General features: G+C 37.8%; 1 protein-coding gene across 2 annotated transcripts in view; it reads left to right on the forward strand.

Moving 5' to 3' along the window:
- LOC112428596 (uncharacterized) overlaps positions 1-22899 on the forward strand; it is a 122619-nt gene extending 99720 nt beyond the window's left edge. Inside the window, exons 1-3 of one of the 2 annotated variants that reach the window (XM_071072679.1) lie at positions 1235-1328; positions 5058-5205; positions 20828-22899. In XM_071072679.1, coding sequence (XP_070928780.1) covers positions 21006-21386 — 381 coding nt within the window. In that variant the 5' untranslated portion in view covers positions 1235-1328; positions 5058-5205; positions 20828-21005 and the 3' untranslated portion in view covers positions 21387-22899. Of the gene's footprint in view, positions 1-1234; positions 1329-5057; positions 5206-20827 lie in introns of those variants that run through there. The other variant, XM_071072680.1, reaches the window with a different exon arrangement.
- Positions 22900-27945: the final 5046 nt, after the last annotated feature.

Here is a 27945-nt window from a genome sequence, read left to right on the forward strand (position 1 = left end):
AGTGATAGAAGCAGAACATAAAGTTGTTCAAATTGCTGAACATTACCCAGGGATAGTAGGGTCAGCAATTTTCAGGGATTGAAGGTTCCAAAGCAGACCTTGATTTATTAAGAAACTGAGCCCAGAAGAAACTCACTGGGAACTTGGGAAGCAGGACAGGGAAGGCAAAGGGGGTAAACAAGAGTGTGACTTCAGGCAGCGTCCTGAGAAGGGTGGCTTCCACCTGGCCTGACTCTTAGGGGGAACTCTGGAGTGTAAGCTACAGTTGTCATTTGTCATGTCTAAGGGCTACCCAGAAGATGCGAATTTCTGAGCAATTTTGGCTTTTTGTAGAAGAGGCCTACTTGCTTTGGTAGCCCGAGGGTTGTACTCTGAAGAGCCTGAGATGCTGGCAGTAGGAAGAAAAAGGTATCCAAACTGGGAAATGGCCACATAGACTAGGTAAGGGATATGTGACAGTGACCACCAAATCAGTGCATTTGGTGCCACTGGTGGTGGAGATGAGTGGCAGGTAATTAGTTTTTTAAGGCATGCAGAACTCAGCTTCTCATCAATGAGACAAAACATGCATATTATGCAGTGAGGACTGGGTAGTTGAGCCAGGGTTCCACCAGATGCCTACAGCCACTGGGTCATAGATTCCTGTTTTTTACCCTCATGGAAAGGTCCCAGAGCTTTTTCCAATGCATATCCTTGCAGTGGTAGCATCTCATGGTTCTCTAAGTTATCAAAGTACAACATGTGCAAAAAGTCTTGTGTTGTATCCTAACTCAAATTCTGGTCCCAGCCTCAATCCATTCAGTCACATAGTAACCACAATCAACACAAAATGTTAAGCTACTTCTACCCATTGGTGTTCTTCTGATTCCCACTCCCCTGTTCTTAGTCTCTTCCTTTCTCATATAATGACCATAATAATAATACAATGACGATGATGATGATAGAAACTTATTAAGCACTTATTCTATGTAGCTAAGCATTTTATGTGGATTACCTAATTTAAATAAACCAGATTATAATTTTGATAGGATTATTATTTTCATTTTATAGCAGATAACACAAGCTTAGTGAGTTTATAGTTAATAGCCCCAGGTCACAGAACTGATACTATGAATCCAGCCTTACTGATTCCAGAGCTTGCAAACTCTGTAGTCTTGATTTTCCTTGTAATATTATGCTTATATCTTCCATAACTCCTATTCCATGTGATTCCAGGTGTGAAGAACATCTCTTGCCTTGCTCTGTTGAGTTGTCTATGTCCTCTTCTGGTAATGGAATAACTCTTCCACTTTAGGGACTCCTCCCCATTCCTGGACGATGTCGTGCAGGTAAAACAGCTCCTCCCAAGCTCTCTTCCCTTTATGGAAGGTCAGGGCATGTGATCTAAGTTGATTAATGACAACCCTTTTCTGGAATATTTGTTGGAACCATTTGTAAAGAAGCATTTTCTCCATGAAAGACGGAGGGTACACATACAAACCTGCAGCTGTAGAGGGGCCATTATTGACACCTTGAGAAGAAATCACACCTGAGAATAAAGGCAACACAGAGGAAAAGGGATCAAGGACATTGCTAGAGTCCTGATGACATTGTTTACGCACCTGTATCCAATCACCTGGGGCATCAGGTTTTGTTGTCAATAAATTCTGCCCCACCTCCCAACACACACAATTTTTGTTTTTTGCTTTTGGCTGAAATTAATTTGCTAACTTGAAATTTAAATGACATAATTGTATTTAGATTTTCTTTCCTTGTCTGTCACTTCCCCTAGAGTGTGAGTTTCTTGAGGACAAAGACAGTGTCTTAGTTTGTATATTCCATGTGCTTAGTATAGACTCTGCCATGCAAAAGTTGCTCATGTTGCTTGTGTCAAATTGAGTAGTTTGGGACCAACGCAAACAAGAAATTACTCTGATATGAGGTGGGAAAAATTACCAGGGAAACCAATGATAACTTCTGTTAGGTAACATAGCCTTAATGGGCAGATTTCCTTGCCAGAAGTACTCAAATGTCTTCTGAGCATCTGGGGACATGCTGCATGTATGGCACAAAAACACACGTATTTATGGCTGGTTTTCCTGGCAGGCAAGGACTTCTTAGGTATCTCTGGGTGCTCTGATGAACACCCCGCTTTCCTTGTAATGCTAGTAAGCGATGCCAACCTCTCCCCTACATGGCCGGGGGCACAGGGGTTGCTGTTATCTCTGGTTACTTGGATTGAAGCAATTGTCTAGTTTTCTCTGGAAAGATAGGGATCGACAGCAGCCACATGGTGGAGAACATTATCCCATTTTGCCTCCTCAGTGGGACCTAAAGATTGGTAGTTTCAACACTTCTGGTTTTTATGTGTGAATCTATTGTCAGCATCTCTAGTCTTCAGCAAAACCAGCCTTCCAGCAATTACAGCTGAGCTGCATGTGTGTGCCTCTTCATATGCACCTGGGGACCCTTTCCTTCCAAATTCTCACTTAGTCATTTAAGTCAAAGGCACTTAGTTCCTCTTGAGCGCCGTTCCCATAAGCATACTGCTCAAATTGCATGCAGCATATGGCAAAATGAGCGTCTGGTCCAGGCTTAGGGAAGGGAGGACTAAGCCAGAGTGGGAGGTGTTATGGTTATCTGACTGAGAGTATTTTTTCTGGTGTTGTTATTCACATTATTTTTATTCTAAACTATGAAATTACATTTCCTGTAATGTAACTGTGCTGTAGCTGTGGAGTCGTCAGTGGCTCATGTCTGTGTATTCATAGCTAGCTCTATGTGCAGGTAGATTAAATGCCTATGTTACATAGCTTATGTTAAAATGCAAAATTACAGTCAATGTATTATGGCCCAAAGGATTCCCAATTCTATAGAAACTCTTCTTTATTAATATTGTTGTCTCCATAAAGACTAGTTAATTGCAGCTCTATATGCTAAGTAAGAAACGTGATCATTTGAATCGCTTCTTTAGATTTGGTACAACACTGGAAATATGTTCAATCCTGGGATCACTGCCTTAAGAGGAATACTTATAAAAGGACGTGAATTCAGAACAGAATTAATCCAGATTATTACAGATGCAGCCTAATGGGACAAATAAAACAATACAAAATAACAAAGACAACAAAGGAAAGTTTGGGGGAAATGTGGTGTTTGTCTTCAGGTAAATGAAGGACAATTGTAGAAAAGAAATACCACTTGTTTGAAATATCACTTGTTCTTATCATTGCCATAGGGCAGAGTAGTGATCAGGTAGAAGCGTCATGAAGGCAGATTTCAGCTAGACACAGGAAAGGGCCAGTCTGCTTTTGAATTGGTTTGCTTTTGGTTGTAGATTTTGCTATCACTGGAGATCAGCTAGCTAGAAGTTGGATGATAATTTGGTAGAGTAGTGTGGCAGTGACAGCTCAAGGCCTCCCCAGTATCCATTTTCCTCTTCTTTCTTACCAATAGGATCTTGGAGGTTGTTTCAGATGAAAAGGTACATTTCCCAACTCCCCTTGAAGACATGTGTTATCAATACAGTATAAGGAGCACTTATTGGATGGAGCTTCTGGTAAAGGCTTTTTGCCCTTCCTCTCTCTCTTCTGGCTTCCTCCTGGGAATGCAGATGTTCTGGCTGTAGCTCCAGCTATATTTAGGATGAAGATGATTACATGACCTTGAGAATAAAAGAGACACATTTGGTGTGGTGGAGCAGAAATACAGAAGCAGACTCAGTCCCTAATGGCCAAGTCAGACTGGACTGCCTATGTCCTTTTGTTCATAACTACCAGCCTAATGCAATTCCTATCACTAGCAGCCTAATGCAATTCCTATCAGATACATGTGTCAACCACCTAGTCCTGTGGTCTCTTTGAATTTTAAGCATCTGTGGATTTAAGAATACGTCACTGCACTTCTACCTTTTATCTTTATAACCTACTCCCTAGAAAAATTAAAGTATCAGAAGATATAATGCGAAAATAATACTGAGATAATACACTAATGTATTTTTATTCTAAATTGTCTCTGGGGCCTATATGTCCTGTGACACTTACTCAAGCACAATTATTCATTTATTTGCTTCAGGGACATCAAGAGCAAAGAGGTCATTGCTCACTCTAGTTTCAAATTGGCATTTTATGTATCCCAACTAGACAGTGTCTTCAAAGCAAGACTGTATTAAGACAGAAGAGAGTTTTCTAAACTCCAAAAGCATCGTTCTTCTAATAAGAACCAAGTGTGGCTGACTCAGATAATGGAGCTTTTATGTAAGTCACAGAATACAGAAGGAGAAGGAGAGGGTATAATAAAATTCAAGTGCCCTTTTTCCCAGTAATAAGAGGAAGGTCATAGGCTCTCTATGCTGGCAAAATAATCTGTAGAGAAGGGAGAGATGAGAACAAATGTTGACTTGAGTTCTGTAGCTCCCCATTGAGCTAATTCTCCTGAAGTGAGATTGAGGAAAAAAATCTAGGTAAGTTAGGAACAGTCTGAGAACTGCAGTGCTGATGTCCCTCAGAGAAGGTCTCTTTTCAGACCAGCTGCTGAGGGAAGGGCCTAGAGAGAGTCTTAAACCATCTACCAGTTCCTTAAGTACCCTGTGAGCTCACACAAATGTGCCATGTGCTTCAGGGTGGGTAGGTACATTAACGCTGGGAGGCCTGTGATTTGTACCAGCAAGGCACCAAGGTGAACACATTACCTGCTCCTTGCATTTGGACTTCATTTTGAGGGGAAAAGAAATATCTTGAGAATCAAAAAACAATCTTGACCTTTCAATTGAATATTTAACCAAAGAATCTATTTTTAAACTGGAAGGAATCATGATACCTTTAATTGTCAAATCTAAGTGTGTCTCAGCATATCAGTCAGGGTTTGATCAGGACTTATGAAATTGTGGGAGTAATCTGACAAGGCTTTTTCGTTTATTCAAGTGGTGGCTCAAAGTGACTATTGGCCAGCTACTCTGGCAATAAAGAGGGAGATCAGAACATAAAGTTTCAAAGAGCAAAGACAAATTGGAATCTCCAAGAACCAGTTGGAGGTCCTGAGGACAAAGTAGAACCTGAATCTCTCTGTCCCATTTCCAGCGTTCATGACGTGGATGGCCTGTAGAAGGAGCTGGTGCCTTTGCCATAAAGGTTCAAACACACCCAGCCTAGCACTTGGAGGAGTAGGAGGAGGATATTTGGCAGGAGATGGAGGTGCTGAGACCTGGCTGATATTCCCATCAACAAGGTAAGCTACTGCCATAGGAGCCAAACTCCCAAATATAAACATGTCTGCTCTTCTTTCTCCACCTTCCAACTCTCATGAACATTTCTTGTGAGCAACCACAACCCAGAACCACACAGGCAAGAGTCTACTGGCAAACATAATTCCCATGTAACTCAAGTGACACGGGTCAGAGCCACAACAATTAGTAATAATTATTCCAGAATAACATAAAGTTTGTTTCAGAAAAAAGTTAGACACTTAGCAAATCTGAGTTGAAATGTATATATTTCAACCCACTCCACAAAATTTGTTTATTGGATTGTTTATTGGAAAATAAGGCTCTTAGGGAACAGGGACAGGTCAGGAAATGTTTGATATTTTGGAGAAATCTTTGGAATGTGGTGTGGTCCTGGACAAGGCACGAATAAGATGATGTCAAGGTGGCTTTTAATGGAAGGTACCAGCAGAGAAAATGACGCACACAGAGGCCAACATGATATAAACAACTGCCTTCCAGCTTCCTCTAGGACTAGCAAAATATTTGTATGTGAAACTTTGGCCCCACTTTCTTAGCTATATACAATAGGAACAAAAGTAGGTGAGACAATGTCTGCAGCCTCTTTTAAGCCATCTTCTATCACAGAACTTGAGGCTTCTGCCTTTTCCCTGCTCCTGGGAGGATGAAGGGAAGTATATAGGGATCTTTGTGACGAAGGTTCTCATTTATCGAACTACAAGGCACCGTTTTGATCATGGAACGACATGTATTTTTAAATAACTCTCATCTGGACTCTCCATACTGACAGTCTCATCCAGTTTACTGATACATCAATCTTTTATCTCCTTAAATAGTTTTGAACAAACTTCAGGATTGTACATCCTTTTAAGAATAGAAGCACTCCAATAATAAAAATGAATTTCCCAGTTCATTTCCAGCCCTCCTTGATTAAAATGCCCTTTCTTGCTTGTGTGGACCACTGGCCTTCTCATGCCAGATGCCCACAAAGGACCTGGGCGGACTTGATTGTTTCCTCATCTACATAATATGTTGTGGTATTCAGCTCTGGATAAAATGTAACTTTTAAAAATGTCTGTTCAAGCCTGGAGGAGGTAAGGAAAGTTGCAGGGGTTTAGTTAAATGTCTCTGGAGGCATTTATGATTAGTATATATGTGTGCTGGGTGGGAGTGGGCTAGAGCAAGTGTAGGCTGGTCTTTCAACAGACATCTGCATTTACTCTGTCATGTCCTTTCAATCAGAGACATTTCTGCCTAGGACACTTAGAGGCTTTGACATCAGACTGGGCACCTGGCCCTCTTCCAATATGGCAAGCACACCGACATAGTCTCCTGACGATCTTTCCTCCCTTCCATCTGTCAGGATGGCCCTGATTCACTCCCCAGCCACTTGGCCCTTTCTTTTTTGACGTAAGTTCTAGGCAGGGGTGAATTTAGAGGAAAAAGTTCACAGAACCATACCCATTGTATACCTTTAAAAATTTTTTTTGCAAGTTCCATGGCTTTAAAAAAAATCCTTTTAGTTCGTGTCATAGGCCTAAATTTTGCTTCATTAGCTCAGACAACTTTCTCTGGGTTTCCTACTCCATCTTCCTCAGTTTTTTTTATCTGCTTGGCAAGTTGCTACTTGCTCACTGAGAATTATTTCTCTGAGTTGTACCTTTCCAACTCTTGTCTCCAAGCTGCTAAAAAAGCTAATGAGCACTGATGCTTGGATTTTAACACTAGACATTTGCCACAGAGCTAATGCAAAATGCATGGCATGTGTCCAATATCAGAAAATGAGGGGTTGCAGCATGAGAAGAAAAAGGAAGTCCTTTCTTTATTCTGTGTAATGTAATCATCCAGAGTTTTGCTTTTAAAGACACAGGTAAACCTTACGAAAAACCAGCTGTCATTAGGATGAACTTGGAGGAGAATTGACTCATGACCATGTAGTAGGTGTCTTGGAAATCATGTGGAAATTCATCGCTGATCAAGGAGAAATTATAAAACGAAAGTTTACGTACATTAGACATGGTCTGTTTAATTGCTTGGCAGATGGAGAATCTGTACTCCTAACCCGATTTATAGATTTTAATTTGTCTTTTCTGAAAGACATATATTTCAGACTCCGGTGAAGAAGATTGTGATGGGCATATGAGCTGCACCATGCCTTTTATTTGATAATATTTCAAAGTGGACTTGACAGATAACTTCTGAATGTCCCGAATCCTCTCACCTTTTTCTACCTAAGTCTATGATTCTGCCAGGCTCATTCATATGGGCCACATCAATGGGTGACTTCCACTGGTCTGACTTTCAGCTGAGTTTGGCCAATAGGGAGTTCCAAGAGGAGATTGGAGAGGGGAGAGAGAGGTCATATTATTTCCTTCCCTGGTTCCTGCCTTCAGGGTCACCTTAGATTGGCTGTAACTTTTGACCTCTCATAGTGATTGACTCTGCAATTCTTTGTCCTTCCTAATCCCAGAAACTGGCCTTCCCTAAACCCTAAAGATTTAGGGGCTGATAACAAATTAGCTGCTACTAAGCCATCAGTTACAGTGCTATTTCTTGTGATTTCCCTACACCTTCAATTTTCTAAACAGTTTCATTTAAAAATGTCCACCACTATTATCCCATTATGAGTGTGTTATCTGTGTACCACTGGGACCCAAACTAATACATATATTGCAAAAAAATGAATTCTATTAATATAAGTTTTATGCATTAGAAATTTTGGTTGGTATTACTATATTCTATTTATTTATTTATTTAAGACAGGGTCTCACTCTGTCACCCAGGCTGGAGTGAAGTGGCACAACTATAGTTTGCTGCATCCTTGAAACTTGTGGGCTCAAGTGAGCCTCCTGCCTCAGCCTCTTGAATAGCTAAAACTATGGGCATGTTGGCACCATGTTCAGTTAATTTTTTTTAATTTTTATTTTTTATAGAGACAAAGTGTTGCTATGTTATCCAGGCTGGTTTCAAGCCCCTGGCCTCAAGCTGCCTTGACCTCCCAAAGCACTGCAATTACAGTTATGAGCCACCACACCCAAACTAAAAAAATATGTATTTAATCAACCATGACATTGGGTGATGGAATACTGCAGTGATTGAAAACAAACCTAAGAACCAGCCCACCTGGTTGTGACTTCTGTAGGCTTGTGGTAAAGCTTCAGTTAGTTTATCTATGTAAATGTCTGGCATTTGATGAGCAACATGTAAGTACAAGTTATTAGTATTACTACAACTACTATGTTTTTTAAAAAGAAATATTACAGAGGGTTAGGAAGACTTTATTGGGGGTTTCTCTTTGTAAATACATATTATCAAGAAAAAGCATCATACAGTTAACAATGGGAAACACTGATTAAGAGTTTGCTGTGCCAGGCATTATGTTATTAGGTATCCAGCAACACTATATGCAGACTTCCGCCCTTGAGAAGCTTAGTTGAGTTTAATAAAATGGAAAATAACGTGATACAAAATGAAAAGACATGAAAGGAGTTAGGACCTGATGATAGCAAACTTTCTCTCTCTCTCTCTCTCTCTCTCTCTCTCTCTACATACCTAATATGGTCTGAATGTTTGTGTCCTTCCAAAATTTATGTTGAAACCTAATCTCTAACGCATTAGTGTGAAGAGGTGGTGCCATTGGAAAGTGATAGGTTGAGGGCTCTACTCTCATAAGGTTATTGCCATTGAAGAAGAGGTTTGAGGGTGCTTGTTTGCTCCTCTGCCATGCAAGGATACAGAAGGCACCATCTATGAAGAACAGGCCCTTACCAGATAATGGATCTGCTGGCACCTCGATCTTGGGCTTCCCAGCTTTAGAACTGTGATCAATAATTTCTGTTGTTTCTAAGTTATGCAGTCTGAGGTATGTTTTTATAGCAGTCTGAACAGACTAAGATACTATCCGGCTGTCTATCATCTATCTGCAGATTTGTTATAGGGATTTTACCATACACTACTGTAAGGATTGGCTAAACAATCACTGGAAAGCTGGTTCTTCTTGTTGGGATCCTGAAGTCTGAGCATGGGCAGTCAGAAATGAAAGATGGATGTGAAGCGAGGGAAGCAAGGACAAACTAGAACTGGTGAAGATGAGAGCAAACCCACAGCAATGGGCTGGAACCTGCAGCGTTCTCCCACCACCTCCATCTAAGCTCCATCCTTTACAGTGGGGAGTGTCCTGGAAAAGAGTCTGGTGCCCTTTACCATGAAGCTAAACACATCCTGACCAAGGAGTTAGAGAAGCTGAAAAACATCTGAAAGGAGTTGGAATGCGATGGGCTCAGGTGTTGTACCAACAAAATAAGCCAGGTGCTGTCCCATACCAACAAAATAAGCCAGCAGATAAGCAACTATGTGCCTGAGTTGAGAAATTATCTTTTGGCCCGCTCTAACTTTTCCCTGTGTGAAAAGCAGTAGAGCCTCTACATGCCTTCTGCCTTCAGTCATTTGCAGAAGATTTCTTGTGGCCCATGCTTATCGGAAATCATGCTGTCAAGGGTATTCTGGGAAATGCAGTGCCGATTTTGCCAAATTCACACAAAACAAATACACCAAGAGGAGTTAGACAGACTTATAGGATTCTAGAAATGGAAAGAACCTAACACTCCACAGTTAGAGATGAGGAAACCGAAGCCAGAGAACACAAAACAAAGATTATACTCTAATGGAAGTGTCTGTATCCCTGGTCTACTTAAAATAATCACGAGCATACATAGTTTTAGTTTAAAGAAATCTTAATGAGTTTAAGTAAACATGTTGTACAATATATAAACATGTGAGTATCAAAGTGTGATAAGAGTAGTATAGGGTTAATATATTCAAAACAGATGCTTGTTACTTACTGGCACATACAACAAAGATGTTTATTGAGAACTTTTTGTTTGTTTGTTTGAGACAGAGTCTTGCTGTGTCACCCATGCTGGAGTGCAGTGGTGTGATCTTGGCTCACTGCAAGCTCTGCCTCCCGAGTTCACGCCATTCTCCTGCCTCAGCCTCCCGAGTAGCTGGGACCACAGGTGTGTGCCACCACACCTTGCTAAATTTTTTTTGTATTTTTTAGTAGAGACGAGGTTTCTCCATGTAGGGCAGGATGGTCTCGATCTGATCTCGTGATCTTCCCGCCTCGGCCTCCCAAAGTGCTGGGATTACAGGCGTGAGCCACCGTGTCGGGCTGAGAACTTTTTATTTATTTATTTTTATTATACTTTAAGTTCTAGGGTACATGTGCATAACGTGCAGGTTTGTTACATATGTATACTTGTGCCATGTTGGTGTGCTGCACCCATCAACTCATCAGCACCCATCAATTCGTCATTTACATCAGGTATAACTCCCAATACCATCCCTTGCCCCTCCTCCCTCCCCATAATAGGCCCTGGTGTGTGATGTTCCCCTTCCTGTGTCCACGTGTTCTCACTGTTCAATTCCCACCTATGAGTGAGAACATGCTGTGTTTGGTTTTCTGTTCTTGCGATAGTTTGCTGAGAATGATGGTTTCCAGCTGCATCCATGTCCCTACAAAGGACATGAACTCATCATTTTTTTTCATGGCTGCATAGTATTCCATGGTGTATATGTGCCACATTTTCTTAATCCAGTCTGTCACTGATGGACATTTGGGTTGATTCCAAGTCTTTGCTGTTGTGAATAGTGCCGCAATAAACATACGTGTGCATGTGTCTTTATAACAGCATGATTTATAATCCTTTGGGTATATACCCAGTAATGAGATGACTGGGTCATATGGTATTTCTAGTTCTAGATCCTTGAGGAATTGGCATACTGTTTTCCACAATGGTTGAACCAGTTTACAATCCCACCAACAGTGTAAAAGTGTTCCTATTTCTCCACATCCTCTCCAGCACTTGTTGTTTCCTGACTTTTTAATGATTGCCATTCTAACTGGTGTGAGATGGTATCTCATTGTGGTTTTGATTTGCATTTCTCTGATGGCCAGTGATGACGAGCATTTTTTCATGTGCCTGTTGGCTGTATGCATGTCTTCTTTTGAGAAATGTCTATTCATATCCTTTGCCCACTTATTGATGGTTTTTTTTTTTTTTCTCGTAAATTTGTTTGAGTTCTTTGTAGGTTTTGGATATTAGCCATTTGTCAGATGAGTAGATTGCAAAAATTTTCTCCCATTCTGTAGGTTGCCTGTTCACTCTGATGGTAGTTTCTTTTGCTGTGCAGAAGCTCTTTAGTTTAATTACATCCCATTTGTCAATTATGGCCTTTGTTGCCGTTGCTTTTGATGTTTTAGACATGAAGTCCTTGCCCATGCCTATGTCCTGAATGGTATTACCTAAGTTTTCTTCTAGGGTTTTTATGGCTTTAGGTCTAACATTTAAGTCTCTAATCCATCTTGAATTAGTTTTCATATAAGGAGTAAGGAAAGGATCCAGTTTCAGCTTTCTACTTATGGCTAGCCAATTTTCCCAGCACCATTTATTAAATAGGGAGTCCTTTCCCCATTTCTTGTTTTTCTGAGGTTTGTCAAAGATCAGATGGCTGTAGATGTGTGGTATTATTTCTGAGGGCTCTGTTCTGTTCCATTGGTCTGTATCTCTGTTTTGGTACCAGTACCATGCTGTTTTGGTTACTGTAACCTAAAGGGGATATCGCCACCGACCCCACAGAAATACAAACTACCATCAGAGAATACTATAAACACCTCTATGCAAATAAACTAGAAAACATAGAAGAAATGGATAATTTCCTGGACACTTACACTCTTCCAAGACTAAACCAGGAAGAAGTTGAATCCCTGAATAGACCAATAACAGGCTCTGAAATTGAGGGAATAATTAATAGCCTACCAACCAAAAAAAGTCCAGGACCAGATGGATTCACAGCCGAATTATACCGGAGGTACAGGGAGGAGCTTGTACCATTCCTTCTGAAATTATTTCAATCAATAGAAAAAGAGGGAATCCTCCCTAACTCATTTTATGAGGCCAACATCATCCTGATACCAAAGCCTGGCAGAGACACAATGAAAAAGAGAATTTTAGACCAGTATCCCTGATGAACATCGATTCAAAAATCCTCAATAAAATACTGGCAAACCAAATCCAGCAGCACATCAGAAAGCTTATCCACCATGATCAAGTGGGCTTCATCCCTGGGATGCAAGGCTGGTTCAACATATGCAAATCAATAAATGTAATCCAGTATATAAACAGAACCAAAGACAAAAACCACATGATTATCTCAATAGATGCAGAAAAGGCCTTTGACAAAATTCAACAGCCCTTCATGCTAAAAACTCTCAATAAATTCGGTATTGATGGAACATATCTCAAAATAATAAGAGCTATTTATGAGAAACCCACAGCCAATATCATACTGAATGGGGAAAAACTGAAGCATTCTCTTTGAAAACTGGCACAAGACAAGGATGCCATCTCTCACCACTCCTATTCAACATAGTGTTAAAATTTCTGGCTACTGCAATCAGGCAGAGAAAGAAATAAAGCATATTCAGTTAGGAAAAGAAGAAGTCATATTGTCCCTGTTTGCAGATGACATGATTGTATATTTAGAAAACCCCATCATCTCAGCCCAAAATCTCCTTAAGCTGATAAGCAACTTCAGCAAAGTCTCAGGATACAAAATTAATGTGCAAAAATCACAAGCATTCTTAAAATAGATAAACCGCTAGCCAGACTAATAAAGAAGAAAAGAGAGTAGAATCAAATAGACTCAATAAAAAATGATAAAGGGAGATCACCACTGATTTCACAGAAATACAAACTACCATCAGAGAACACTATGAATACCTCTATGTAAATAAACTAGAAAATCTAGAAGAAATGGATAAACTCCTATACACATACACCTTCCCAAGACTAAACCAGGAAGAAGTCGAATCCCTGAAGAGACCAATAACAAGTTCTGAAATTGAGTCAGCAATTAATAGCCTACCAACCAAAAAAAGCCCAGGACCAGATGGATTCACAGCTAAATTCTACCAGAGGTACAAAGAGGAGCTGGTACAATTCCTTCTGAAACTATTCCAAACAGTAGAAAAAGAGGGACTTCTCCCTAACTCATTTTGTGAGGCCAGCATCATTCTGGATACCAAAACCTGGCAGAGACACAACAAAAAAGAGAGCTTCAGGCCAATATCCCTGATGAACATCGATGCGAAAATCCTCAATAAAATACTGACAAACTGAATCCAGCAGCACATCAAAAAGCTTATCCATCATGATCAAGTCAGTTTCATCCCTGGGATGCAAGGCTGGTTCAACATACACCAATCAATAAACGTAATCCATCACATAAACAGAATCAATGACAAAAACCACATGATTGTCTCAGTAGATGCAGAAAAAGCCTTCTATAAAATTCAACACTGCTTCATGCTAAAAACACAATAAACTAGGTATCGATGGAACATATCTCAAAATAATTAGAGCTTTTTATGACAAACCCATAGCCAATATCATTTTGAATGGGCAAAAGCTGGAAGCATTTGCTTTGAAAACTGGTACAAGACAAGGATGTCTTCTCTCACCACTCGTATTTAACATAGGGTTCTGGCCAGGGCAATCGGGCAAGAGGAAGAAATAAAGGTACTCAAATAGGAAGAAAGGAAGACAAACTGTCTCTGTTTGCAGATGACATGATTGTATATTTAGAAGTCCGATCATCTCAGCCCCAAAATTCCTTAAGCTGGTAAGCAACTTCAGCAGTCTCAGGATACAAAATCAAGGTGCAAAAATCACAAGCATCCCTATACACCAATAATAGACAAAGAGAGCCAAATCATGAGTGAACTCCCATTCACAATTGCTACAAAGTGACTAAAATACCTAGGAATCCAACTTAGAAGGGATGTGAAGGACCTCTTCAAGTAGAACTACAAACCCACTGCTCAAACAAATAAGAGAGGACAAAAACAAATGGAAAAACATTTCATGCTCATGAATAGAAAGAATCAGTATAGTGAAAATAGCCATACTGCTCAAAGTAATTTATACATTCAATGCAATTCCCATCAAGCTACCATTAACTTTGTTCACAGAATTAGAAAATCTACTTTAAATTTCATAGGGATCCAAAAAAGAGCCCACATAGCCAAGACAATCCTAAGCAAAAAGAACAAAGCTGGGCTGGATGCAATGGTGCATGCCTGTAATCCCAGCATTTTGGGAGGCCGAGGCGGGTGGATCATCTGAAGTCAGCAGTTCGTGACCAGCCTGACAAACATGGTGAAACCCCGTCTCTACTAAAATACAAAAAAATTAGCCAGGAGTGGTGGTGCATGCCTGTAATCCAAGCTACTTAGGAGGCTGAGACAGGAGTACCGTTTATACCTGGGAGGCGGAGGTTTCAGTGAACTGAGATCATGTCATTGTACTCCAGCCTGGGCAACAAGAGCAAAACTTGGTCTCAAAAAAAAAAAAAAAAAAAAAAAAAAGAAAAGAAAAGAACAAAGCTAGAGGCATCACGCTACCTGACTTCAAACTATACTATAAGGCTACAGTAACCAAAAGAGCTTGGTACTAGTACCAAAACAGATATATAGACAACCAGTGAAATGAACAGAGGTCTCAGAAATAACACCACACATCTACAACCATCTGATCTTTGACAAACCTGACAAAAACAAGCAATGGGGAGAGGATTCCCTATTTAATAAATGGTGTTGGGAAAACTGGCTAGCCATAGGCAGAAAACTGAAACTTGACCCCTTTATTATGCCTAATACCAACATTAACTCAAGATGGTTCAAAGATTTAAAAATAAGACCTAAAACCATAAAAACTATAGAAGAAAACCTAGACAATATTATTCAGTATATAGTCATGGGCAAAGACTTCATGACTAAAACACTAAAAGCAATTGCAACACAAGCCAAAATTGACAAATGGGATCTAATTAAAATAAAGAGCTTCTGCACAGCAAAAGAAACCATCATCAGAGTGAACAGGCAACCTATAGAATAGGAGAACATTTTTGCAATCTATCCATCTGACAAAGGGCTAATATCCGAGTATATAAGGAACTTAAGCAAATTTACAAGAATAAAACAAACAACCTCATCAAAAAGTGGGCAAAAAATATGAACAGACACTTTTCAAAAGAAGACATTTATGCGGCCAACAAACATATGAAAAAAAGCTCATCATCACCGGTCACTGGAGAAATGAAAATCAAAACCACAATGAGATACCATCTCAAACCAGTTAGAATGGTGATCATTGGAGAGATACTGGAGAGGATGTGGAGAAATAGGAATGCTTTTACACTGTTGGTGGGAATGTAAATTAGTTCAACCATTGTGGAAGAGAGTGTGGCAGTTCCTCAAGGATCTAGAACTAGAAATATCATTTGACCCAGTAATCCCATTACTGGGTATATACTCAAAGGATTATAAATTATTCTGCTGTAAAGACACATACATACATATGTTTATTGCAGCACTATTCACAATAGCAATACTTGGAACCAATCTAAATGCCTATCAATGTTAGACTGGATAAAGAAAATGTGGCACATATACACCATGGAATCTATGCAGCCGTATAAAAGGATGAGTTCGTGTTCTTTGCAGGGACACGGATGAAACTGGAAACCATCATTCTGAGCAAACTGACACAGAAATAGAAAACCACATACCACAGGTTCTCACTCAATAAGTGGGAATTGAACAATGAGAACATATGGGCATAGGGAGGGGAACATCACACATTGGGGCCTGTTGTGGGATGGGGAGTTAGGAGAGGGATAGCATTAGGAGAAATACCTAATGGAGATGACAGGTTGATGGATGCAGCAGACCACCATGGCACATGTATACCTATGTAAACCTGCACATTCTGCATATCCCAGAACTTAATGTATAATTTGAAAAAAAAAATACTGTGCTTCTTTTTCTCAAATGAGCAACTTACATTTCTAAGAATCTTCAATCTCAGGTTGGGGTCTGCAGAGAACCCTGTTTTATATATGTAACACTAATAATATTGTTTTTGGCTACCTCTGATTTCAAAATGACTGGATCCCAACTAGCCATATCATAAACTTTCATATAGTATCAATTATAATTATTAGCAGTAATATTCTGTCTTTGGAATCCTACATATAATAGAAGTGTAGGTTAAAAAATAGTAGAAGAGAAAGCTCCTTGTTTAGACTCTTACAGCATGTGTGTATCAAGAGCACATACATATCACATTTGAGAGAACTGAAATGTAGATTGAGAGAAAAATGTATGTTAATATACAGTCTAAGCCTGCTTGCAAGTTATATTACTAATAATACTCTTGGAAGAGCAAGAGATATTATAAATATATCAAATATTAAAATATCAGCTAGAGAAGCTGAGACAAGTATCAACAAAACAAAATATAAACCTATAAAAATAGAAGACATTCAGTTATTGAAAACATGAAGAAAACAGGGAGATGGATCAACTCAAAGTATTGGTAGTCATTTTGAAAGAGAGAAATAGAGATGTAAAAAACCCTGTAAGATGGAAAAAAGTCAGTAAGTCAAAAAACCGAGATACTTTTTTATGGGTTGACCTATAATACATGCCATTAAATGACAATAGCAAGGTACAAATAATGCAATCTTTTAAGAGACTAGTTACTGGGGACTGACTCATTTAATACTCAGAACACTCTATAAAGTAGATATTATTATTATTCACATTTTACACGTGAGGAAACAGAGGCTGCATTCCTTGAATAGGTCACCTAAGTAGTAAGCAATAGCACTAGGATGCTCATTCAGGCAGTCTTTTTCCAGAAGTGATGCTTTTAATGCTGTTTGCTTCATTTTTAAGCAAATACACTTACAGGTATACAGACTATTTCTGAAACTTTGTGTATGAAAACAGTAGCAGAATTTGCTTCTAGATAGAGAAGGACTAAGAACTAGCAGTCTAAGGTAGGAGAGATATTTACATTTCTCCATATAGTCTTCTGTACTTTTGATTTACTACTTTTTTTTATCACATGCACAGAAGTTTTTCAGTAACACTGTAAAACATAATTAAAATGAAAAAGAAGATAAGAAGGGAAACTCTGCATTTACCAGTGCTGACTCTCTTTTTTACACCTCCCCTTTCCTTTTGTTTTTTCAATTTAGTTTATTGTTCTATGACTTCTCCCTTATGCCTCTGACTGACCTGATCCCTTCTGTGCTGGTATCCAATGGACATATCAGGCCACATTGGAATCATTTGTTAGCATGTGCTGTCCTACATCATCAGCTTCTTGAGAACAGGGGCCTCTTCTCATTCATATCGGACTTTTAGTGCCTACCTCTGTATCTGGCCAATAGCAGGCACTCGATAAGTTTGTATTGAATGTACCAAAATAAATGTCAAAGATCTGGAAGTTTAAATAAGGTAAACCTGATCTTCAGTCTCTCAGGAGTACTTATGCAATAGTCTTATCTGGTTTGTGATCAGCTGTGCACATAGTTCCTTTGAGTTGACTTACACAACAGAGAACTGGGCCAGGTTTCGGTAAGACACTTACTACCCTATAAAATATTGGGACAAAATTCATCAACAGATTCTTCCTAAACTGACCTCTAGAGGAAATAGACCTAGGCATGGCCAGTAAGAAGTTTCTTTATATTAATAGTTACGTTTGGGGGTTTAAATTATCAGAGAAAATATATTATTTCTTTCTTACTGTATATTTCTTTCCAAAAATTATCCTACCCTTTTAGTAAATCCATTTGCATAAGCCTATACATTAAAATAGGATGAGATGGAAAGGATATAATCTAAAACGGGAAAGCAGGGTAGTATTATGTAAGAAATGTTCTCGAAGGTTTTTACTCGCAGGTTAGAAGTTGATAGACTTAGGGATTAAAACGTTTTTACTAAGCTTCAGGAAATAGAACTGAGACAAAGAATGATACTATGAGCTATATATATAGTTTCTATGGGTGGGAAAGATCATACCACCACATTTGTTTAATTAAAAAATATGGTAAGTAGAGTGTTAGACAAGATTTGGGAAAGACAATAGTAAGAATGGGAAAGCCACAGTTACAAAAAACAGAAGTTATCAGTAAAGGAAGAAAGGGAAAAATAATTTTAAAACAAGGATAGCTAATGTACTGAATTATGTAAATACTTAAAAGAGTACATAAAAAGATAACACAAAAGTTAAATAATAAAATAAAGGATAAAGAATATAATGGAAACAAAATGTGTGTATATATTGCTTGAGAACAGAAGGATTATACATGCAGACACCATTCTCATTATAAAACCTGTGAAGATCAAATGTTACACTTCAGTATTTTGAAGCATAAGGACTATAAATATTTATTTTTATTGAAATAACAGCATTGAACATATTGTCATCAAAACTATCTTGATCTATGAAAACATGGTAGAAGTGTAAAGAGGTCATCTCAAGTTGAAAATTACTCATCAAATCTTTCTGTACAAAAACTGGGCATTGTTTTTAAAGAAAAAGTACCTTTTAATGAAAATATTTCAAAGTTTAGATGAAAGAATGGTTTATTATTTAAGATTTTTTTTCTTTGTTGACTTCCAGAGTGTTTTATTTTTCTTTACAAAAGACAGACTATACAGGTAAACATTAGAAAAAGGTTGGCATCCAGAAAAGTGAAAACAAAAACAAAACAACAACAACAACAAAAATAACACCCTGAAAGAGAATGAATGTCATAAAAAAAACCTTCAGATTGACAGGTCACATTGGTAGAAAAACTCACTCCATATGCAATTGTAGAGTGCCTATGATAAAAGTGATTGAATTCTAGGTGCTAGAGGAACAGCAATAAGGAGAACAAACATCTCTACTCATGGAGTTTACAGTTAGTGAGATGGTGAGAGATGGTGATAAAGACAAAGAAATTCAAGCAGGAAGGAGCTAGGGAGATTCTGGTTGGTTGTGCAATTTGTAATAGGATATTTGGAGCCTATCTCCCTAAGATGACACTTGAACAAAGATGGAAGAAGTGAGGGACCAAATCTTGTGACTATCTGGAGAAAGACCATTCCAGCTGGTGAGAAGATGGAGATCCTGTTTGGAATGTTTGAGGAACTCCAAGGGGCCACAGTGGCTAGCAGAGAGTGAAGGAAGAGGATGAGAGCAGATGAGATTCAAAGACCAACAACTCCAAACTGAGAATAAAGGTTTTATTTCTGGGCATCCTTCCTCCAAATTTTAAGATAGCAGCTCCTCATTTCTCTTTATATGTGTAATGTTAGGGAGAACCATGAGGAGAACTAATCAGAGGGCACTTGTGAATGATATGTATTAGGTGTGTAACCTTTTGTGATGATGACCTCTTTGAGCTGAGCTTGACACAATGCCTTACCTACTCCCATGATGCTGGTGTGCATCATAAAACAAAAAAGTCATACACGTTGACCTCCACTACATTCCCAATGAGAATGAGGGGTCTCTCTACACATAGACAAAAGGATGAGGAATGGTGCCAGTTACTTGTAAAGTCATAGTTCAATGTCCAGGGGTTGAAATTTTTCCAAAACATTTTTTGCAACTGTATTATACCTTGTTGAATATCTTCTAAATTTCTGATATTAATTCCATTTTTGATTCAATACTTTGTCTTTACTAGGTACATACAAATCAAGAATAAAAGGGTAATGAAATTAAATCTTTTTAGTTAATTTTTTGTTTGGGTTTTCCAATGACTCCCACATACAAGGCTCAGAATTTGGATACATAGAGAATTAAAATATGTCATTTTGTGTATTGGTTAGTATCTTTTTCTGTCTGTTTTAAATCCTCCACATGTTGAACCATGCCAATATTATCCATGCTAGATTATAAATCCCTTCTAATCAGGACTATGCTTGTCTAAATCTCTCTGTAGCAGCATTTGTTAGTGATCACAGTTATCAAAAAGTTATCTCTATGTATACAGAAAGCCATGCCATTTCATCAACTCAGTAGACCATAGAGCCTTCCACAAATAGCTTTGAACCCCAAGGCCAGTCCAACTATTGGTTAATGCAAATAAGCATAGCAAATGTTTCTGCTCTGCCTCAGTAACCTCAATCCCATTTGAAATAGAGTTATGTATTATGGCATTACTAGGCAGACCCCTTCAAGCAAGGCAGGATCTGCATGCAGTTACAGAATGTTCAAATTGGTTTCTCTTTAAATAGAGGAAGGTTTGGGTTTACTGATCAAATCAATTAGAGCATTTTTCCCTAGTTCACTCTCAGAATGAGAAATTGCCTTTTCAAAGCATTGGAGAAAAACAAGGACCCCAGACAAAAGGTCCAAAGAATTTAAGTATACACATCTGGGGAATTGACCTGGGGCCTATTTGTATGATGAATATCTACTCATAGCTTGATCTATTTAATTATCTCAAATTTTTAATCACTTTATTGAAGTATAATTTATACACAGTAAAATGCACAGAATATGAGAACCCCTAGATGACTTTTGACAAATGTGTACACCCACATTATTAGCACCCTATTCAAGACATACAGTACTTCCATCATCTCAAAATGTCTCTTGCATCCCTCTTTGCAGGAAATTACCACATCCCCTGTTCTGAGACAGTCTGATTACTATTATCATAACTTCACTTTTCCTGTTCTAGATCTTTATAAAAATTAAGCTTCCTTCCTCACAGTTGGCCACCTCCTTGCCTGCCACCACAGCGGAGGAGCCCAGGCCACTGGACAACGCCCTCTGCATGGGCACAGATGGCTCGGAGATGCTGGCTGAGATCCTGGAGCTGCACTAGATCAAGGTGGACACCATCCTGGTGAAGACTATTGAGACCACGATGGCGGGTGAGGAGGAGGACAATGACAATGAAGATAGTGGCAGGGGTGGCCATAGGCAGGCCAGCCACCACCACCACCACCACCACCACCACCACCACCATCCACCCCCACACCATTTGGCCAGGATCTGCTGTAGCCATTCCTCACGACAACCTCACCCAGGTGCACCACGACCAGGATGTGATCCTGGTGCAGGCATGCCAGGAGGTGGTGGGTGGTAACGAATTGGATGGGGAACCAGATACTCATCCTGGTGCCAGAGCTGGCCAGCGGCGACCACCACCACTACCTCGAGCAGGCCCTGGTCACCATGGTGGAGGCTGGCAAGGGTGGATGTGGCACCATCTTGGGCAACAAGAAGTGAGGACAGAAGTGAGTGCAAATCAGGAACCTGGAGGGTGAGTTCTCTGTCACCATGTGGTACTCAGATGAAAACAAAAAGATATTAACCATAAAATAGTGGTTGAGAAACAGTTCACTGGAGAGAACTCACCTTCTGATTATTCAGAGTATATGACAGGAAAGAAACTTCCTCCTGGAGGAATACCTGGTATTGACCTCTCAGATCCCAAACAACTGCAGAATTCGCCAGAATGAAGCCAAGAAAAATTTAAAAGATGATGCTCCATGAACAATTGCTGGCCTTCGCCAAGGCTGCACAAAGATGTTCAAGGATAACTGCCATGAGAAAACTTCTGCACACCCACTGTCATGGAGTCCACTTCTGCACAGAATGTAGAAGAGCTTTTGTTGAGAGCTCAAAGCTAAAACCACACCCACTGGTTCACACTGGAGAGAAGCTGTTTCGGTGCACATTTGAAGACCGTGGGAAATGCTTTTCACTGGACTTCAATTTTCACACACATAAATTCTAAAATGGCTTTAAAAGATGCTTTATCTTGCTCTCTAATCTTGTTTCAAAGACATGGTGTTTTTGTAAAGTGTGTTTTTGTAAAGGAGGACAACTCTTAGATGCAAAAGACAGTTCTTTATACAACAGTGCTAAAAATGGGACTTCTTTTTACATTCTTGCAAGTATGAAACTCACTTGTTGCTTATAGATTTTTTTAATTTTGTATTTTCCAAGTGTGCATATTGTACACTTTTTGAAGATATGCTTAGTAATGCTATGTGTGATTTTTCTGGAGGTTGATAATTTTGCTTGCAGTAGATTTTCTTTAAAAGAATGGGCAGTTACATGCATGCTTCAAAAATATTTTCCTGTAAAAAAAGATAGGATTTGTTTGCTATCTGAATTTTTGTTATATTCTTTGATATTAATACATTTTGTATAATTGTATCATATATCTGTATGGAGTCATGTAGTATCAAATATTAGATGTGATTTAACAGTGTTCATTTTAGTCACGTTTTTCCCAAAAAATACTGCCAGATGCTGATGTTCAGTGTAATTTCTTTGCCTGTTTAGTTACTGAAAGTGATGCTCAGTTACAGAAGTGGTGTACCTTTAAAACCTGATGTGTACATTCCATGTAACAAAAAGGGCAAAATAAAATAGCCATCCTAAAGAAAGAATATGGCAGAACAAGATCTGTAAGCACAGTCTTATTTTCTTTTATTGTCCAGAACACTTACAATTTTTGAGTCTCCCAGAAATTGGAAGCTAAATAAAGCAACTCCTTTCCTTTATTTTGAACTCAGTTACAATGATTTGTTATTAAAGCGATGCATAGCTATTTTAATACTAAAAATAATTATATAGTATGTACCCTTGTATCAAGTTTTGTTTACTGTACAGAATGCTTTTGAAATACAGCTATACTATTGTATTTATCCATAGGTATTTATTTATTTATTTTACTAGTTTTGTTTTGCCATTCACTACTTGATGGGTATTTGAGTTGTCCCCAGTTTGGGACTGTTATGAATAAAGTTGCTATAAATATTTATATATACATCTTTGTGTGAACATAAGTTTTCATTTCTCCAGAGCAAATTCTTAGGGGTAGTATTACTGGCTCATGTAGAAAGTATATGTTTAACTTTCTAAGAAAAGAGTAAACCATTTCCCAAAGTGGTTGTATGTTTTACATTGTCTACAGAAGCATAGGAGAGCTCTAGTTTACTGTTTCTCTGCTCTAGCACTTCGTATTGTCACTCTCAAATTTTAGCTCTTTTAGTATGCATGGAGTTTTCTTTTGGTGTTTGAATTTTCGTATTTCTAGTGACTAATGAGTTTGAGCATCCTTTAACATGTTTATTGCCTATCTGAATATTTTTATGGTGAAGTATTTGTCCAAGTCTTTTGCTCATTTTTAAACTGGTTGTTTATTTTTACTATTGAAGTTTAGCAGATTTAAAAATTATATATTTTCGATACAAGTTGTTTGTTGTACACATGTACTAAGAATGTTTTATTCTAAAAAAATGGTTTGCCTTTTGAGGCACAAAATTTTAAATTTTGATGAAATTTATCAATATGGTTAGTGTTTTCTGTTGAATAAATATTTAAAATTTTTTTAGAGAGAAGATAATTTCCTATATTTTCTTCTAAAAAATTTACATTTTTAGTTTCTACATTTAGGTTTTTGATCCATTTGGGAGGGATATAATTTTCATGTATAGTATAAAATAGGGGGGGTGAAGTTCATTTTTTTCCCATATGAATATACACTTGTTCTAGCACCATTTGTTAAAAATATTTTTTTCCTGAATATTATCTTGGAGCTTTGTTGCAAATCAATTGATCCTATGTATGTGGTTCTAGTTCTAGAGTATCTTCTATTCGGTTGATTTGTTTTTTATTCGTATGCCTATACCACTTTTTAAAACTATTGTAGCTTTAGAATAAGTCTTAGAATAAGCTACTGTATCTCCATCAACTTCTTCCAGATTGTGTTAACTCTGGAAGTTTTTTTGAATTTCTAAACATGAATTCTAATCAGCTAGTCATTTTGTAGAAACATTTCTGTAGGATTTTGTCTGGCATTGTTTCTGAGTTTATATAGCCACCTGGAGGCAAATAAATTCTTAATTTGTCTTAATTTGTCTGAGAATTTCAATTCAGTTGTTTAAGTCTTCTTAAATTTCTCTCAATATTCTTGTAATTTTAGCATACAGGTTCTATTATTAAAGATTTCTATCAATATTATAATAATAATAGGATGTTATCACAAATAGTGTTTAAATTTTGCTCAATTTTAAATGATATTTTTAAAAAGTTTATTTTCCAGTTTTTAAGTAATTAGTATATAGAACTGTAAACAATTTTTGGATTTTTCAGCTTCTGATCTCTTTAATTTTGTTTATTAATTCTGATAATCTATTTGATATATATTTTATGAATATCTATGTAATCAAACTACATGCAAAGAATGAAAGTTTTTGCTTCTTCCTTCCCAGTCTTCATACCTTTTTTTCTTATCTGTTGCTCTGGTATAATGATAAACAGAAGGGGTAAGAGCAGACTTTTTTTTTTTTTTTTTTTTTTGCACCAAGATTTTTATTTACCCACCTTTCTGCTTTCTTTTAACGTTATAAACATTATAGGCCAAATTGTTCTCTTTTTGACCCAGGGTTGTGATAAGGACCATCTGGTTACAAAGTGGTGGCAGATCACTGTCTGCTTTTATGTTTTTTGGCCCTTCTCAACCTCTGGCTGTCACTTCTTTGTTCTTTCTCAGTTGCCCCTTAACAGTCTATTCTAATCCCTGTAAAACAGGGACTAAAAGTACTAACCTCATTGTTATGAGGTTTAAGAGAAGGCCCAGCACTAAGCCAGGCTCTCAGGAAAATTCAAACAACGGATCCTCTTTGTCCTTCAATATAGCTCCTTCTCATCTGTCGTGGGCTGAGGAACCACTGGACCTGTCAACCAAGCACACAGGTGTAAGTCCACAGACCAGGCGAAGGCCTAGATGGCAAAATACATGGGCTTTGTGACTCCACTACTGACTTTGAGACTAAGGAAGGACTGACTGAGTGAGCAGTTCCAAGACCACTGAGCTCATGGTTCCCTGTGGCTGGGACTTCCATCATGACCGGGGCTTGAGTAGGGGCCTCTCAGTTCCCGCTGCCACTCTTGGAACAGTATGAGGGCTGCAGCAGAGGCCAAAAACTGAGTGTCTGGCCCCAGAGAGTCTATGGGGGACACTGACAAAGTTCGTGCCGTTTTCTCGTAGGGAGGAGGGGCGGGGCCTGGGCATGGACAGTGGCTGGAAGGTGAAGCAGCCTGGGTGACAAAAAAAATTTTTATTTAACAGTAGTTAATGTCTTATTATTCCTTTCCCATTTCCTCATTTATTTCCCCCATTTATTGATTTTTTCCCCCACATTCATACAATGCTAAATTAATGCCGAGGATATTATAGGTACTTAGTATTTATAGCTTTGAGAAACAAAAATATTTATAGCTGTGAAAAACAAAATGTTTTATATGTTTTCATATATTTAGCTTTTGTGGTATTTTGCATTCCTTCCTGTAGATTCAATTTTCCATCTGGTGTAATTTCCCTTCATCATGAAGAACCTGCCTAGAATGTTTTAAATGTTGCATGTATGTTGGCAATAGTCTCCCAGTTTTCATGTATTTAGAATTCTGATTTGATAATTTTCTTCTTTTGGTCCTTTAAGATGTTGTTGTATTATCTTCTTGTCTCTCTTGTCTCTGATGGGAAATTATCACTCACTTTTTAGTCTGTCTTTTCTTTAGCTATTTTTATGAGTTTTTTCTTTATCTTTGTTTAAAGCCATTTTACTTTGATACTCTTAGGGGGTGTGTGTGTGTGTGTGTGTGTGTGTGTGTGTGTGTGTGTTTTCAATTTATCATACTTGGTGTTTACTGGCTTTTTTGAACTTCTGAATTGACATTCATAATCAATTTTAGAATGTTTTTATTCGTTCTATTTCTATATTCTATTTCTACATTTTTTTGTTTCTTATTCTTTTTCTATATTCTATTTCTATATTCTTTCATTATTTTATCTATTTTTTCATTATTTCTAAAATGCAATACTATATATTTGACCACTTACTGTTGTTATACTTCAATCATTGTTTTAAATAGTTTTCTGTCTGTGCTTTAGTTTGAGTGATTTTTACTGTCCTGTTTTAAGTTTATTTGTGTCCAATATGCTTATAAACACATTCAGTGAATACTTTATTTCAGGTATCTATTTTTTAGTTTCAGGATTCTATTTTGGTTTTCTTTTATAGTTTGCAAATCTCTCTTAAATTGCTTTGCTCATTATACTTATCATTTTTTATAGATTTCCATACAAGTTTATCAGTCATTTCTATGTTCTTATTTTATAGTTCTGGCATCCGAACTGTGTATCTATTTTTATTAACTGATTTTCCTCTTGATTATTGGCCTAGAACACATTTCATTGTTTCTTTACATATCTTGTAATTTTTTTTATGGAAACCTGGACATTATGTATAAAGAAAACTAAAGACTGAAGTGGACTATGAGGTTGCAGGAGTGGAAGCCCATAAAACTTTGAAACTGAGAGAGAGTCAGCTTACAAAACATGAAGCCGTTCACATTGTACCTGCACATAGAATGTCCATAAAATTTTAAAAGTCACAGTATTGAGGCTTGTCTGATCCTAGCTTAATGATTCCTAAAATTTCAGTTGAATAATGAATTTATCCCTACATTTTCACCTATAGCAGTATCTAATGAAGAAGGAACTTACCTTGAGTGGAGAACGAGTTGACATAAAAGGCTTAACAAATAGTTATCTACAGTCATGCATTGCCCAATGATGGGGATATGTTCTGAGAAATTCATTCAGAACAAATGAACCATTTTGAGTTTGATATCTCAAACTAGTTGCCAATTTTTCCACATAAAAAATAGAAGAACTGTATGCCATTGTGATTGTACTCCTCATGAGACATGAGCCAGAGATTTTTGGATTAGAAAACACTACCATGAATTTATTGTGTTCCATGGCTAGTGTAACCTGAAAAAAGAATGAATATAGACCCTGAAAAAAGGGGGCTAGATCTGACTCTACCACACAGACATTGACACATTTTGTAGTGATTTGCTTCTTATTTTTGACAATATGATGATCAGAGTGCATAATCATAAACTGCCAAGATGCATGCTTTGTTTGATGGCAGGAAAAGATTGAATTATTTCTCTGGAAGGAAGATCAGGAAAAGAATGAGCTGCTGCAGTTGTAAATGTCATTACTTATGGAGAGTCAGAGAAAAGTGTTCAAAGTGGTAATGAAAGCCAATGTACCAATTAAATAAATATCTTGAGGTGAAGAAGTAAATGGAGACTAAATGACTGGGAAGCATGAGAAGTAGGCCATGTGCACTTAGGAAACATTGAGCAAAGCAGTTCCAGCAGTTGTTTACTCTTGCCTCAGTCTTAAACATTAAAGGATTCAATTGTAAATTCTTTTTAAAACTACTATGGTATAAAATTAATTAATGTAAAAATGTATGTCTTTACCACGTACAACATATTTTGAATTATGCAAACATTGTGGATTGGCTAAATAGAGCTAATTAACATATGTATTATCTCACATTATGTATCTTTTTTTGTGGTAGAAACCAAAATCTACTCTGTTAGCTATTTTTAAGAATGTTGTTAACTATAATTACCACTTATTCCTCCTATCAAACTGAAATTTTATATTTTTTGACCAATATCTCTCTCACTCACTCCCCATCCCCTACCCAGCCCCAGGTAAACACCACTGTACTCTCTGCTGCTATGAGTTCAACTTTTAAAAAGTCCACATGTAAGTGAGATTATGTGGTATTTGTCTTTTTGTCTCTGGCTTATTGTGGTTAACATAAATATCCTCCAGGTTTATCCATGTTGTTGCAAATGACAGAATTTCCTTCTTTTCTGAAGGCTGAACACTGTTCTATTGTGTACATATACACCACATTCTCTTTATCCATTCTTATATGGGGAGACACTTAGTTTGATTCCATATCTTGCCTGTTGTAAATAATGCTTCAGTGAACA

The sequence above is a fragment of the Macaca nemestrina genome, chromosome 11, assembly GCF_043159975.1.
Source record: "Macaca nemestrina isolate mMacNem1 chromosome 11, mMacNem.hap1, whole genome shotgun sequence".
Taxonomy (NCBI): Eukaryota; Metazoa; Chordata; class Mammalia; order Primates; family Cercopithecidae; genus Macaca; species Macaca nemestrina.